General features: G+C 52.6%; 5 protein-coding genes across 5 annotated transcripts; 1 reads left to right on the forward strand and 4 right to left on the reverse strand.

Moving 5' to 3' along the window:
* Positions 1-3,255: 3,255 nt before the first annotated feature.
* On the reverse strand, positions 3,256-3,966 carry SPSK_03616 (uncharacterized protein; the record flags this gene model as incomplete). The annotated part of the gene is made up of 1 exon (XM_016730453.1): positions 3,256-3,966. One exon carries the CDS (start codon positions 3,964-3,966, stop codon positions 3,256-3,258), a length of 711 nt encoding a protein of 236 aa, XP_016584850.1.
* Positions 3,967-5,083: 1,117 nt separating this feature from the next.
* Positions 5,084-6,347, reverse strand: SPSK_03407 (cell cycle checkpoint protein; the record flags this gene model as incomplete). The annotated part of the gene is made up of 2 exons (XM_016730245.1): positions 5,084-6,126; positions 6,191-6,347. The coding sequence occupies 2 exons, from the start codon at positions 6,345-6,347 to the stop codon at positions 5,084-5,086; spliced, it is 1,200 nt and encodes a 399-aa protein (XP_016584851.1).
* Positions 6,348-6,640: 293 nt separating this feature from the next.
* On the reverse strand, positions 6,641-7,018 carry SPSK_03734 (uncharacterized protein; the record flags this gene model as incomplete). Its single annotated transcript, XM_016730568.1, has 3 exons — positions 6,641-6,686; positions 6,766-6,820; positions 6,880-7,018. 3 exons carry the CDS (start codon positions 7,016-7,018, stop codon positions 6,641-6,643), a joined length of 240 nt encoding a protein of 79 aa, XP_016584852.1.
* A 433-nt stretch (positions 7,019-7,451) lies between these two features.
* SPSK_03291 (histone acetyltransferase) lies at positions 7,452-9,035 on the forward strand (the record flags this gene model as incomplete). Its single annotated transcript, XM_016730129.1, has 2 exons — positions 7,452-7,515; positions 7,585-9,035. The coding sequence occupies 2 exons, from the start codon at positions 7,452-7,454 to the stop codon at positions 9,033-9,035; spliced, it is 1,515 nt and encodes a 504-aa protein (XP_016584853.1).
* A 924-nt stretch (positions 9,036-9,959) lies between these two features.
* SPSK_03422 (uncharacterized protein) lies at positions 9,960-11,183 on the reverse strand (the record flags this gene model as incomplete). The annotated part of the gene is made up of 1 exon (XM_016730260.1): positions 9,960-11,183. One exon carries the CDS (start codon positions 11,181-11,183, stop codon positions 9,960-9,962), a length of 1,224 nt encoding a protein of 407 aa, XP_016584854.1.
* Positions 11,184-14,260: the final 3,077 nt, after the last annotated feature.

The following is a 14,260-nucleotide window of genomic DNA, read 5'->3' on the forward strand; positions in this document are numbered from 1 at the left end:
GCCTACAGGAACTTCATCCGCCATCCCTGCCGGTTGCACAGAATTGGCAAAAGGGTTGGGAGGACAGTGCACGCTGACAAGCGTTGTCTGTGTGAGAGTAAATGTGTGCTGCTGACGATCTGCTAGAGACGAAATGACATGATCAGTGTCTTTTCGCCTGGGTCGACGAATCGACTTACACGGCCACGAAAGGCAGCGGCGGCTCAGCTGCGTATATTGTAGCGCACCTGGTCAATACGTCGTACAAGCCTATAGTATTATGGATTCAGCTCAGGCGGGAAAGTAAATAAAGACCTCCAGCTTGTCTCACAGCAACGCTCATAACAATTCTTTACACTCATAGTTGCCTGGTGTCTCTCTGTTGGTGTCTCTTCTAACCGTTGTTTGCCCTCACTTTCATTTGGACAGAGGACGAGATGAGGAGATGGGCACTAGAACAAGATGACAGACTGTGTTACGATGCACACTTGCACTGCATGCACTCTTGTCTGACCCTTCTAGGCCTTTTTGGGACATTGGGGCTTTGGGGGTTTTTGAACCATCGTTTCTGGAGCGGGCCGCAGCAACACACCACCTTTGTGTTGATAGTTGGCTGTTGGAGGTATTTTTGTAGATGTCACGGCTCGTTTATTGGCCCGGGGCTGTGTTCGTTTTTATTTTCCGCGCGCCTATCTGTTAAAGGCCATAGCTGCAACTTGCAAGCGAAAGGTAATTTGTTGCTGCGGCTATTCCATACACTTGTCATATCTTCATGTCGATGGAACAAATTAGAAAAACAATACAGGAAGAAGAAAAAAAGAAAAGAGAATTAACCAGATGTCCAGGTTGTCCACAAGAGAGACAAGCACGCCATGGAGAGGAACACAACATACGAGTACGTGCTTCCTGCCAGCTGTCTCTTCGTATTGAACCACCAGGCAGAGGTGCGTACCCGGCCATGCATGCAATAGAATCATGCTGTGCGATGTCGAGGGCATGCAGACATCCGCTTCTCCTCGACCTATTCTTTCGTTCGTTTTGTTTTCTTTTCGTTTTCCTTTTGTCCTCTGTGAAATTTCAACGTGGAAATTGACAAGGTGGCCAGCGTTCTAGAAAAGCGGTGTGTTTTTAATGTCTTTTTCCCGACAAATGGACCCGAGGATGGAAGCAACCTTGCTCATAGCAAACAATCCCAGCTGTATGCACCCAATACTCGCCTAGCCCTTCAGCTCTTCTCTTGACAGGGGCATAATTGGATTCGACGGCCAGCGACAGCCAACTGACGTGTTCTTGTGCCAGCATGCGCCGTACTTGTCAAGTGCAAGTTTGACGCACAAAACGATCGTACACGTACTTGGCTTCCGTGCAGAACACAGAACACCCTGTGCTGCCTGCCATCCCCCCACCTGTCTTGTCCTCTTTGCGTATCACAGCATAGGGAGAGAAGAAGCTGGACGACTGGGAAAAGGGAAATGTTAGCAGAGAAAGAGAGCGGCGAACTTTTGACGTTCGATTGCGTTTACTGTGTCATGAAACGGATCATGATACGGAGTACGTCTGTGAAACAACTGGCTTTGACAGGACGTCAGCTTTGCGTTGCGATTCTGGAGCACAGTGCAGGCAGAGCAAACACCGAAGAAAGCAAACATAAGGTCCTATACAGCGAGAGGGAATAGGAGATATCTACAAAGTAGCCAACGAATATCTGCCCTTCCGCCGATCCCGTTGGCCTCGCCACTTGTCTGTTTCTTTTCTTTTCTTTTTTCTTATTTTTAACGGCCGTAAATAGTTCAGCCAACGTTTCACAGCAGGGGTTTGTATTTTCCACCCCGTAAGTATCCCTCATTTCATCATTTGTGCCCCCAAAACGCCACCTCAACAGCGGCGTCCGTGGGGGAGAACAGAAAGGATGCCAACACGCTTTTCTTACAAGGAAACCATAGCTTTGGTTAAGCGAGGGTGTGCTACCGGGAGACTGTCTTCTGGAGACAGTATCAATTGCAAACCTTCTTTGCAGAATTCCGCACGTTTCCGGCTTGTCCGGCTGTTCTTTTTTTGTCATATTCTGCATTTCGCAAATTCCTCTTGAAAAATCCAGTTTGATAGCTTTGACCTTTGTTTTTTTCCATTGCTCATCAGCTTATCAGCGGTGACTGTGAGCAAGCCTTTCCCCTATCGAAGTTGCTGACCAGGGTTGCAACGTGTAAGCCACATCGCCTACCGAATCGCCGCTCATGTGCACGGATGCTTCTGTGGCTTGAGGGACTGATTTTGAAAAAAGAAAAGAAAAGAGTAAAGATAGTAGACGTACGACACGCTTGGCGCTGGTGTATCAATGCAGTCTGCTTGTTGTACCCGTTCTCGAGGTGGGTAGTACAAAAAGACTGTCCCTGGAGGATGGCCAGGTAATCTAAGGCAGGAAAAAGAATGAGAGAATGAACGAATCAAGTCAAGAACAGGAGACGACGGTAACGGCGCCCCGGACAATTACGAGCCTGATGTATAAATATGCATCCTGCACTTATCGTGAGGCTGAAACAGACAAAATGGCGAATACGAGAAGTTTATGTAAGGCACAAGAGAAAGGACGGAGAGAAGGAGTCCAAAATTGCGTGTTTGTAGATTCGAGTCCGTGAATAACTATAGGTCCCATTCCCATCCCAAACCGTGGCCGGCGCCGGCCTATAACGCCTACCATGTATAGAAGAAGAGATTGAAGGAAAGAAGGAAAGTAACAAATCTAAGAGGTCCCGAGACATAGACAAAAAGGAAACCGTGAAAGTAGAAAAGAAAAAGAAAAACGTTTAAAAGATGGGGAAATGATTGACAAAGGCCAAAACACAGTTGCATCTATAAGGGTCCATGTGAAGTGGCAGCGTTAGGGAACTGAATCTTAGGACATTGTGAAGTGTAGAAGATAAGGAATAAATAGAGAAGCCGGGACGCCTTACCAGAAACGCCCTTATCCAACTCGCAACCCCTGCCGACGAACGCCAGGAAAGACGTAGTTGGAAAGACATTGGGGGAAGAAGAAAATAGGAAACAAAACAAAACCAGCCGATGGACACCGGACTCCATAAACCAGACTCTATATCCATATCCTCCGTAGAAAGCATTCGTGACTTGACAAGCCTTCATGTCCTGCATGCTGATAGGAGATGGCAAAATGGAAAGAAAGAAAAGAAAAGCAAAGAGAAATAAGCAACGGCAAAGGAAGCAGAGGCGGCAGGCTACAGATGAAGCAAGCCACCTCGAATCATTCTCGTTCTCCACCTCCTACGCCCTCCACCACTCATCATCGTCTTCCTCTTCCTCGTCCGCGGCAAACTGCATATGCCGCGCCGTCGACGTGGCCTGGACGTTGTCGTTGGCCGTTGTGGACAGCGGCGTGTGCACGACGCGGATATGCGTCTTTCCAAAGTTGTTGTTGTTGTTGTCGTCGTCGTCGTCATCAAAGCCGTAGTAGGAGTCGGTGCTGTCAAAGCCCTTTTGGTACACGTCGACACGGTCACAAAACGGCCGGTCCGAGAAAATAGTTCGGTCCTCGTCGTCGGCGCCAATGTCCAGCTCTTCGCCCAGCGAGCGATAACGGGCTTTGCTAGACAGGCGGTTGCCCCCAAAGGGGAAGAGGCGGCGGCCACGGCGCGACGACGGGCTGCAGTACGTCCGCGGCTGGTCCTGGTTGCAGTCGAGCACGGGGCTGTGGCTCTTGCGGTCCGTCACGTTCATGTGCAGCGCCGACGTGCCCTTTTTGAAAGTGGACCGCGTGGTCTTCTTGCAGGCCGACCAGGCGGCGCTGGTGGCCAGCTTGGCGTGGGAAAGCGAGGAGGAGACGATGGCCGTCGCTGTCGACGACGACGAGCCCGAGGACGACGAGTTTGCCGATGAGTTTGCCGACGACCATAAGGAGGGCGACCCGCTGCCGTGGCTTTGGTGACTTTTGCTGGTCGAGCCGGTGCCGGCCGGCTTGAGCATAAAGGATTTCATGGTTGGAGAAGAGTACGAAACAAAGAAATATGCAGTTGCAAGAAAAGATGTTGAGCAAGGGCCAAAAGTAGAGAGTCGTGATCGTAGCGTCGTAGAACCGTAGATTGAAAGATATATCGTAGATGAGAGAACGAAACGAGTGGAAATGCTTGCCTCTGACCGTGCAAGAAAACGAGTGACTGAAGACGAGAGAATCTTCTAAAATGATAAATGCAGAAAGTCGCACAGTCATAAATGCTCTGATCTCCTTCCTTTATCCTCCTTAATGCAATCGACGTGTCTGCTTTATATATACTTCGATCACGAAACACGCTATACACTCCTTGCCCTCGATTCCGACGTTCTCTTCCCACACAAGTCGTTAAATCGAAAGGTATGCATTCCTGCGTTGCCCGCCTCCCATCAAAGCCTTTAAACCTTCCTCCGCCTCTTCAAGCACTTTCTCTGCGACGGCCAGCCAGCCGACCCTATGCGCGCGCCACCCAAGACTGTTTTACTCGGCGGTTCTTTGCCTACCTTTGTCTGCCATGCTCGTCAGCGCTGCTCACGCGTCTATTGGGTGGATCGAGCTGAGTGCGAATGAGTGGCCCGCTCGTTGATGAGAATGTGGGAGGCTGCTGCATTCCACAGCGAAAAGGGGCCCACTGGGGAAAACTGGCATATGACGCCAAAGACGCACAAGACATCCCAAAGTGAAGGGGCTGTCCCATTCCACACAGGCGGTCCAGCCTTTGCAGCGGATTATCTCTGGGCTCCTGTGTGTGGTCGACTGTGATTTTCTGTGTCGACATGCGCACGCTACAAAAGGGCCCAGCTCTGAAACGCGAATTGAGGCTATGGGCGATGTCGAGTTTCATTCCACGTCTTGACTGCCGCGCGGGAAAATGCAAACTCTTGCGACATGCGACGTAATACGCCGTGCCATACGTCGATTAATCAATTTAAGGAGTGCCTGCCAGCCTCTTGTCATTGCATTCAATGGCGAGTTGCATGTTTCAATACTAGCCACGTCTTTTAGAATAATGGTCTTTATTTCGAAACAAACCTTAGTGCTCTATTGAAACAACGTAAAACAAATCGGATAGTGTCGGATGTCAGGTCTCATGCCAACTCTCACTCAAAGCTCATCGTCGTCGTCGCTGTCCAGTCTGCCGCGGCCTCTGGCCGTCCCGTTGTTGACCCGAGCATCGCCGTCCTCGTCCCCTTCGTCGCTCTCTTCCTGTTCGTCGGACATAAACGGCACAAATGTAAAGTGTAGCCACTGCATGTTGTTGCCGCCGCCGCTGCCGCCTGCGCCTCCGCCGGCTCCGGTGCCTGGTCCTGCTGGGCCTGCTCCTCCACTGCCGTGCTCCATCTCCACCATGAACTGCAGACTCAGCACCCCCTGCTCGTCGCCGCGGATGCTCACCTTGCTTGCCAGCCGCATCGCCTCCGTCGCCGACTTGACCAGGTCAAACTTGAAGCTCTGCGACCAGCGCTCGCGCACCGAGATCGACTCGAACAGGCTGCGCCCGCGCGAAAAGTCGACGTTGGCGCTGCCGAGGGGCCCGTGGCTGGACAGCCGGAGGTACGGCTCGCGGGGGGTCACGGTGAGCGTCAGCAGGTTGGGCGACGCGGGCGCAAGTTCAATGAGCGCGTCGAGCAGCCAGCGGGGCTGCATAATCATTTTGAAGACGAGGTTGTCGCGGTCAAAGGGGATGGCCTCGAGTGCCTCGGGCACGTACGTCGCCAAGTTGCACGTCGTCTTCACGGACGCTTCCTCCAGGATGATGCCAAACGGTGCGCCCGCTTCGGCGTACGAGATGCTGCACGTGCCCGGCATGCCTAGGATCTGATGACTGAACGCGTCGGGCGCCTGCTGCCGTCCAGCGCCCGTCGGGCCAGAGCCTGCGCTGCCGCTGTTGTTGCTGTTGTTACCACCTCGCTGAGTACGATACCCGTCGGGGTCTTGCTTGATTTGTCGCGAAGGTGCATCTGTCACACCAAAGATTTGTAGGGCTTCGAGGAAGGCAGGCAGTGAAATCTGGAACGTTGCTGGGAGGGGCTCGTCATCCTCCCCTTCTCCCGCATCATCGTCGTCGTCGCCACCGGCACCTCTGCCTCCGCGGGGGAGATGAAGTGAGTATGTTGCAAACATGGAACGGCCAATCGATGCCATGCCTGTCAATGTCAGCATATGTCGTGCCCAATAAATTCCAATTGTCGTAAGCACGCCTGGACGTACCCTGCATGACACGTGTGTGGTCTGCAATGAACTTGATGCCGTCGTCCGAAATCTCCACATGCACCTTGTTGGAGAAACTGACGCAGCGCAGCAGCTGATAGATTGGTCGGGTCGAGGTGGCCATCGCCCGGAAGAGAGGAGGCGCTGGCGTCTCCATTGTCAATGTGGTGTTGGTCGAGCTGTGAAAGAAGAAGTAACAGTGGTCGCTGAACTCAGACGAGACGAGAAATAAAAGCAAGCAAATGCGGTAGATAAACTAAGATGCGGCAGAAAACGCAACTGACAGAAAACGAAAGACACGCAAATATCAACAACGCCGCTTTATATCAACTAGGACACAGTGCTTTTATTATTTTGTCGGTTGGATATCCTTTCCCTTCTCTTGTATGGCCTGCTGACCGTGTGGATAAGGCTCTGGCCGTTGCTTTTCAAAGATGACTGTCGAAACGTCTACACGTAGACTCCCACCGCACAGAACATGTAGACAACACCGAATCTAGAGGAGAGGATACGTCAGTAGTGAGCCCTAAGCAAGGTAGGGTTACGGAGCCAATCGTCATATGCTCGAAACGTACGCAACTGCCAATGATGCAGGGAGGCCGAGATAGCTGATGCTGGCGAGTGTCCGGTCTGGAGAATTGTTAGCTGGTGTTGCAGGGCCACAAATCCATCACACTTGGTCAACATACTGAGCAGGAAGCTGCCCGTCAGGCCAAGACCAAGGACCAGCAGTGAGAACCCCACGAGGAACTGGCTTCCCTTGCCGATAGTAGGATTGAAGGGACTGCCTGACGCAGTTTGCCAGAGCTCCTGAAGCGAAGAATCCATGTATTTGGATGAGGTGGGTCGCGAGAGGGTATGGGAGAGAAGGCGCGTTGAAGAACGTGAGAAGTCGGCCGAAGTGGGAGGGTGAATGCGAGGACGATGTTGGGAATGTGAAGTCGAGGTTGAGGTTGAGGTCAATGGGACGAAGCTCGCCAGGGGAAGAGGCCAATGGTCAATTAGAGCAACGGTAGCTTTAATGCGCGGCGCGGCTTGAATGGGAAAGTACACGTTCACGTCTAAAAGTGGATTAGCGCATTTGATTCATGTTCCTTCCATTTTGTGTTCGTGGGTGTTAAACAGTTTCACGTGATGTGCTTAGTCATTCAACGCTGAGGGGCACTGGGGCGTTGCTCTTTACGCCACCCAGCTGTATCTTTCATTTTCACAAGCTTAACCGCAATGACAGAAATCAGGCGCTCAACCGCCATCAGTTCCGATGCAACCAACCATGGAGTCATCAGAATTAGACACGGCAGACACCGTCCCCAACGTCGAAGAGAGTATGAGCACACACTTATTGTCATTCCCGTCCCTCTTTTCCTCACTTGCTGATCATTGAACCGTTTTAGATGCCAAACGCAAGGCAAGCGAAGCACCGACGTCACCGTCCGAAGCAAAGCGGATCAAGCGCAGCGACTCGACCGAAGCGGCTGGTGTGAACGAGGTGGCCGACTCGATTGAGTCCGCAGCAGACGCGAAAGCAAAGTTTGCCGACGACGACGACGACGACGACAGCAATGATGCAACAAAGTCCAAAGTCGAGAACGGCGCTGATACCAGCGCTCTGGCCGGTGACGAGGCCATGGACACCGACGAAAAGAAAGAGGACGGCGATGCGGCCGACAAGGATGGCGACGACAGAAACGGAGACGACAAGATAGACGCCACCGCAGACGACGGCGACAGCACAGAAAAGAAGCCGCCCGCACCGGTCGAGATGAAGCCCATCCCGTTTCCCGAAAAGCCCGCCGTCATCGAAGAGCGCAACGGCGACATCGAGTTCCGCGTTGTCAATAACGATGGCGCCAAGGATAGCTTTATCATCCTGACCGGCCTCAAGTGCATCTTCCAAAAGCAGCTGCCGAAAATGCCCAAAGACTACATTGCGCGCCTTGTCTACGACCGCACCCACTTGTCGATTGCCATTGTCAAGAAGCCGCTCGAGGTCGTCGGCGGCATCACGTACCGCCCCTTTCGCGACCGCAAGTTTGCTGAAATCGTCTTTTGCGCCATCTCGTCCGACCAGCAGGTCAAGGGCTACGGCGCGCACCTCATGTCGCACCTCAAGGACTACGTCAAAGCCACGAGTCCTGTGATGCACTTTCTGACCTATGCCGACAACTATGCTATTGGCTACTTCAAGAAGCAAGGGTTCACGAAAGAGGTGACGCTCGACCGGTCCATTTGGATGGGCTACATCAAAGACTACGAGGGCGGCACGATTATGCAGTGCACGATGCTGCCACGGATCCGGTACCTCGAAATGGGCCGCATGATGCTGAAGCAGCGCGAATGCGTGCAGGCCAAGGTCCGCGCCTTCTCGCGGTCGCACATTGTGCACCAGCCGCCCAAAGAGTGGAAGCCGGGGCCGGACGGTGTACGGCCCATCGACCCACTGACGGTCGACGCGATCCGCGCGTCCGGGTGGTCGCCCGACATGGACGAGCTGGCGCGGCAGCCGCGGCATGGCCCCAACTACAACCAGCTTCTGCACCTGCTCAACGACCTGCAGAACCACCAGAGCGCGTGGCCGTTCTTGGTCCCGGTCAGCCGCGACGATGTCGCCGACTACTACGACGTGATCAAGGAGCCCATGGACCTGAGCACAATGGAGTCCAAGCTGGAAGCCGACCAGTACGCCACGCCCGAGGACTTTATCCACGACGCCAAGCTCATCTTCAACAACTGCCGCAAGTACAACAGCGAGAACACGCCCTACACCAAGTCGGCCAACAAGCTGGAGAAGTTTATGTGGCAACAGATCAAAGCCATTCCGGAATGGTCCCATCTGGATCCGTAATTGTCCTGTGCTGTTTGCGTCCGCCACTCTTCTTCTCTTTCTGTACATTTTTCTTTCCTTTTTGTCTTTGTTTTTCTTTTGCATACGGGCATGTTCCGAGCGCGCGTTGTTTAATTATCATTTACTACATTGTTTCGCATCACTGCGCGGTCATCAAATCGGGAGAACAAGGCTTTATACCCAGCCGTGTAAGGAGACACATGTGCATGGCCGCATCATTTGGTGGGATGGGTGGATGGATAGGATGGGCGGCGTTTTACTAGGGAGGCATGTTGCATTTTGTAACATTTCAACCCAAAATATGAAAATAGAATCCAAACTATACAAAGCAGCATGCACAAAAACACTACAACACTGCTTCACCTGACGATGTCGTAGACGATGTTGAACAAAATGCAATTTCAAAGCTAATTTTTCCTCTTGTAATGACAAAACCAGAATCCAGAAGTGTGCTATCCAAGGCGCAAAGGAACCCGCACGGCAGAAAAAAAAGAATAGGATAACCTTACAAGTAAAATTCAACGGGACAAAGAGAGGACATGCAAAGAACTTGAGACGGATAATGGTTGGCGTTTATCAAAGATCCGTGTACAACAAAGATACACAACAATGGGGAATAAGAGGCATGAGAGTGAGCAAAAAGAGGAGTAAGTCAAACCCGAATAAAAAGAGGCCGTTGAGTTAAAGGAAGGGAAATACAAAACTCCATGCTGAAAACAATGAGACTGACATTCAACGCAGTTCTGGTGAAAACCAACGCCAGGGCCCCCAAGTAAAACGAAAATGGGCCAGTGGATAAGTCCTAAAGGGATAGAAAATCACAAGGGGAATCTAACGATTGAGTGTCACGAATGCAAGGCAAAGAAACAAGAGTAAGAAAGATAGTTGAGGCCTCGTCGACAAGGTGCACCGTGCACCTTCGGCTCACTGGCCTGGAAGCCGCAAATCAGAATATGTCCGACGCCACGATGTGGTTCTCTCACGGGCTCTACCCGACGACGTCGAGGAGGTGGCGTTGGCAGAAGTACCTGTGGGCAGGGTTTCCATACGGCCGGGCATCTCGTCCGCATAAGCTTCAGCCTCGACCGTCTGACGCAAAACGTCGTGCAGAAATTCGGGGATCTCGCTCCAATTTCCTTGCCGCGCCGAGTCAAGAATCTCTGATGGAACAATGTTGGAGTACGACAGCTGGTTGCCGTGAGTGGCATTTGTGTCGGCCGCGTCCGGGCTGGTGCTTGGTGCTGTAGAGGCGTGGGCCATGTACCGGGAGTGCACAAACGGCAGCTCGGTGTGCTGGGCCACCATATTAAGGTTTCCAGTTTCAAGGGCGTTTTTAAGCCATTGCTCCCAGTCCTCGTCCAGTGGTTGTGAGGTGTCGCCCGCGTTATGGGCAGCCACGCGCTCTCTCAGCCGCTCATTAAGCCGAAGTCCGATACTCTGCGTGACGACACCGTCGTCGCTATCGTCCTGGTTGCCGCTTTCGACGTCGTTCATCGCCTCGTCCTGGTCGACGTTTTCGTCCTCGTCCTCATCCTGGTCCTGACTTTGGACCATGGTGAAGCCGGCTACGGCTGGCAGTGCTCCTCGCAGCATGGCGACTTGTGAATGCGAGGGGTCAGTTTCTGGTGCGCTGAGAAGGCATTCGTCAGCTTGCTGCTCTCGTCTCGCGTACACCATGGCCGGGTGCGAGCTGGCAAGCAATGTCATATAGTTGTCGATGCCGTACGGTTGCTCGTCTACCCAGTTCTTGGTCTCGACGTGGCGGTAGTCGGGCATCCCGTCGGCAGCCGTGTCGAGAATGGTGATGTTCTGCTCTTTTTCGTAGCGCTCTTTGGCCCAGCGGGTGCCTTCCCACTTTGTCAGATTTGCAATCTCGGAGGGCGTGAGACGCAGAGCGTCAAAAGCCCGGAAGAGGCGGCGATGCCATGGCCAGCGGCTTAAGCGGATGCGGTGAATCGAGTTGCAGTAGTCGAGACCTGGGTACTTGGCTTCCTGTGTGTCCAGGTGGCCATAGAAGGAATGGACTTCTTGGCGCACCTCAAAAACAAGAAAGCGAGTAAGTAGGCCAGCGAAGTTAGGCGGGTCGGACGCCTTCGGCCGTGGAAGTATGTACTCGTACACAAGCTGGTCGATTGCAGGGCGCTTCATTGTGTGAGAGAAGCGAGGGATGAGGTTGTGTATGGAGTAAGTTGAGTGAGAGAAAGAGAAGTGGCAGAACTGAAAACACAGAATAACAAAAGAAGAAGAACGCAAGAACGAGAAAATAAAGTGACCAAAAAGTGAGGTATCGTTCCTGAACCAAGCTGAAAGGAAATTTCGCGCAGTTGACAGCTGAGTGTTGTATCGTTGTGTGTGTGTATGTGAGGTGTTTGGCCGCAATCCCATCTACTTCAAAGAGCGGTGAATTTTGGAACAGGGCCAAAGCCAGAAAGTCGGAACGCTTTGCGTTTTGCTCGGGTTGCGAGAGTATCGATGGGACTGCAAAGCGATCGCCACTTTTTTTCTTCTTTTGTATTCCTTGCTCGCCCTGCTTTTTCGTTTCGTCGTTTTGTCGTATTTCTGCGTCTCCGTTCCTCTGGTTGGTGGCCAGTGACGCTGTTGCGTGAAGGATGCTGTTTGGCTTGTCCCGGGCAGCCGTGGACACTACTTCGATGGGCTGAGCTAACGCCAACGGAACGGTGTAAGTGCACACGGGCGCGGAAACCGAGGGCGAAATGGGGAGAGCAGAAAACCAGCAGCTGCGAAATGCGCAACGTTTTCGTTTCTCGTACTCTGTACACCGTATTCTGTAATACTATGCACAAAGAGAGTGGGGCTGCAAGAGAAAGAGGATGGGCGTTCGGTGTCTGTCACAGGAGGCGTCAGCCAGCCAAGGCTCTTTGGTTAGGCTGCCAGAGCTCGGGCAACGAGCGACAGGTGATGGACGACTAGCGACGGACGGGCGACGAACGCCAGGTGTGTGCAGCTGGTGACCTGGAGCAAAACAATATGTATTGATGTGTTGATGAGTGACGGAGCGTCTGTTGGCCGTTGGTCCACGAGTGTGCGAACTAGTAAGGCGGCGCAAAAGCCTTAATGTAGCGGCAAGGAAATGGCGATGGATGGTGTGCAAGTGCGAAGTGAGCGACCTGTTATGATGGGTCGAAGCTTGGGAGGTTGGGGGGAGAGAGTGTGTGTGTTAGAATCTCGAGAGTGGGTTGTGTCAAGGTATATAAATACGGTCCAAAAAAGAAGCAAACTCCAAAAATGGTCGACAGCGACCGAAGCGTGGCGGAGGCAGATAGAAACACGACGACAACAACAGAGAATGCGCGGCGTGTGTGCGGATGTGACGAGGTTGCGCGGGAGCCTAGGCGAACTTATAAGACAAGTGACGACACGGCGTCCAGCTTTGGGTTTGGCCTAGGTTTGGCTCGAACCATTCAGTAAGCGGGGGAGGAAGGAGGTCGTGGACAGGCGTGAATGGGTCAGGTAGTCTGAATGGGCTTGCGTGTTATTGTTGTCGCGGCCTTGTTGTCTGGTAGTGTGGCCGGGTATGCGATGATGATATTAGCTATGGCAGGGAGAGAACAGGAGTGGCAAACTGAAAGAAGAAGGTGAGAGAAACGAGAGGATGAGACGAAGGAGAAATAGGAGTTACGGCGCAACAAGGACGAGAACCGAATCGAGAAAGAGCATCCTTGTGGAAGATGTGGCATGGGCCCTTTTTGTTGTACCTTTCATGTCGTCCAAGGAAGGAACAACGGGAACAAAAGGAAAGAAGAGAGCTGGGAGTGGTAACAAATGAGGAAAGCGCATCTTGGGTCGGTTTCTCAGGCCGGCGGCCTGGGTCAAGTTGGCCCGGCCTTCCCTGGGCCTGGCCTGACATGTTTTTCTTTTTTCCCTTTTCATTTTTACTTCCTTTACCTTTCCTTTTGCTACGGACGTTGTGCCCCGCCTGCAGGCCAACCGAAAACTGGATCTGTCGTCCTCTTGTTCCTCTCGTCTTTGTGCCCCCCTCTCATTACCTGGTTGTCCGTGTCGCTCCTTCCTCGCCCTGCCTCTCGTATGTGGATGCACAAGCTTGGATAGCGCACACCCCTTGATACGATTTCCTGTCAAATGACTACGGTACAATTACGGCAGGTACGACAGGTACGGCAGTACGGGCGGAGAAAGAGAAGGAGCGAAGCCACACAAAAGAGAAACAGAGACATCGGCACGGACACAGTCCACACCACACTGATTGCGCATCTGCAAAGCCATCACAACTACGACGTCTTCCGCGTTCGTCTCTTTCTCCGCTGTCCGTCTGTGGTCACGACTAACGGACTGGCGTGAGTGATGGCTGGGCGGGTCCCGCTGTGCTAAGCATCACGCCGTGTAGGAGGACTGGGGTTAGTAGTGCGAGGAGGGGCAGAATAAAGAGCAGCAGCCAAACGATTTGGGAAGGAGTGACCGGCAGACAGGGGAACAACGAAACCAAATCGCCCATTCTAAGACGGGAAGTAACTAAGAGAGAAAAGGCACAAAAAAATAAATAAATAAAGATGGCCCGAGCCACCCAGTTTATTGGAGGAAAAGGACATACATGACAGAGAGACATGTCACAATGTCACAAAGAGAATGGGATGCAATCACGAAGTGGGAGAAGAGCGAAAGAAACGGAGCAAACGACCCAGGAGCGCCACACCCACCAACTGCCCCCCACAGCTCCCTGTACTCTTCTTTTCTGACTCTTTTCACGTTTGGATCCGTCGTTGTGTCTCTTATTCGGGCCAAAAGGTTACAGTGGGGTGCCCACAGTAATCCGGAATACCATGAATGATATGCAGAAGTGCCCGCCTTACTTTGCTCTCCCTGTTTGCGTCTAACAGAAAACGGACGCCGTGGGTCGGGTAACCTTCAATTCAGCTCATACAGAGCACGTCGTGTCTATATTGTATACAGCTGGTGCCCCCTCCGAGATACATTGCCTGCAAGTATGTCGCATCTTCCCAGCATCCCAAGCATTAGGCCGGCCGGAATGGGCCTCTCGCAGTGAGGAGGAGAGAGGAGAATGGACGTGGTTGGCTGGAACAGGCGCAGCACTCGACTAAGAACGATTGTCGTATTATGCGGACGAGCAAATCAGAGCTCGCAGCGCGGGTTTCCAGAGTCGGACCTGGTCGCTTGGTCTTGTGGTTTCGTTTGGGTCTCTCCAGGTGGCCGCATGGTGATAATGTGCAGGCCAAAATGGCAGGATC

Source organism: Sporothrix schenckii (assembly GCF_000961545.1).
Source record: "Sporothrix schenckii 1099-18 chromosome Unknown Cont47, whole genome shotgun sequence".
NCBI classification, from domain to species: Eukaryota; Fungi; Ascomycota; class Sordariomycetes; order Ophiostomatales; family Ophiostomataceae; genus Sporothrix; species Sporothrix schenckii.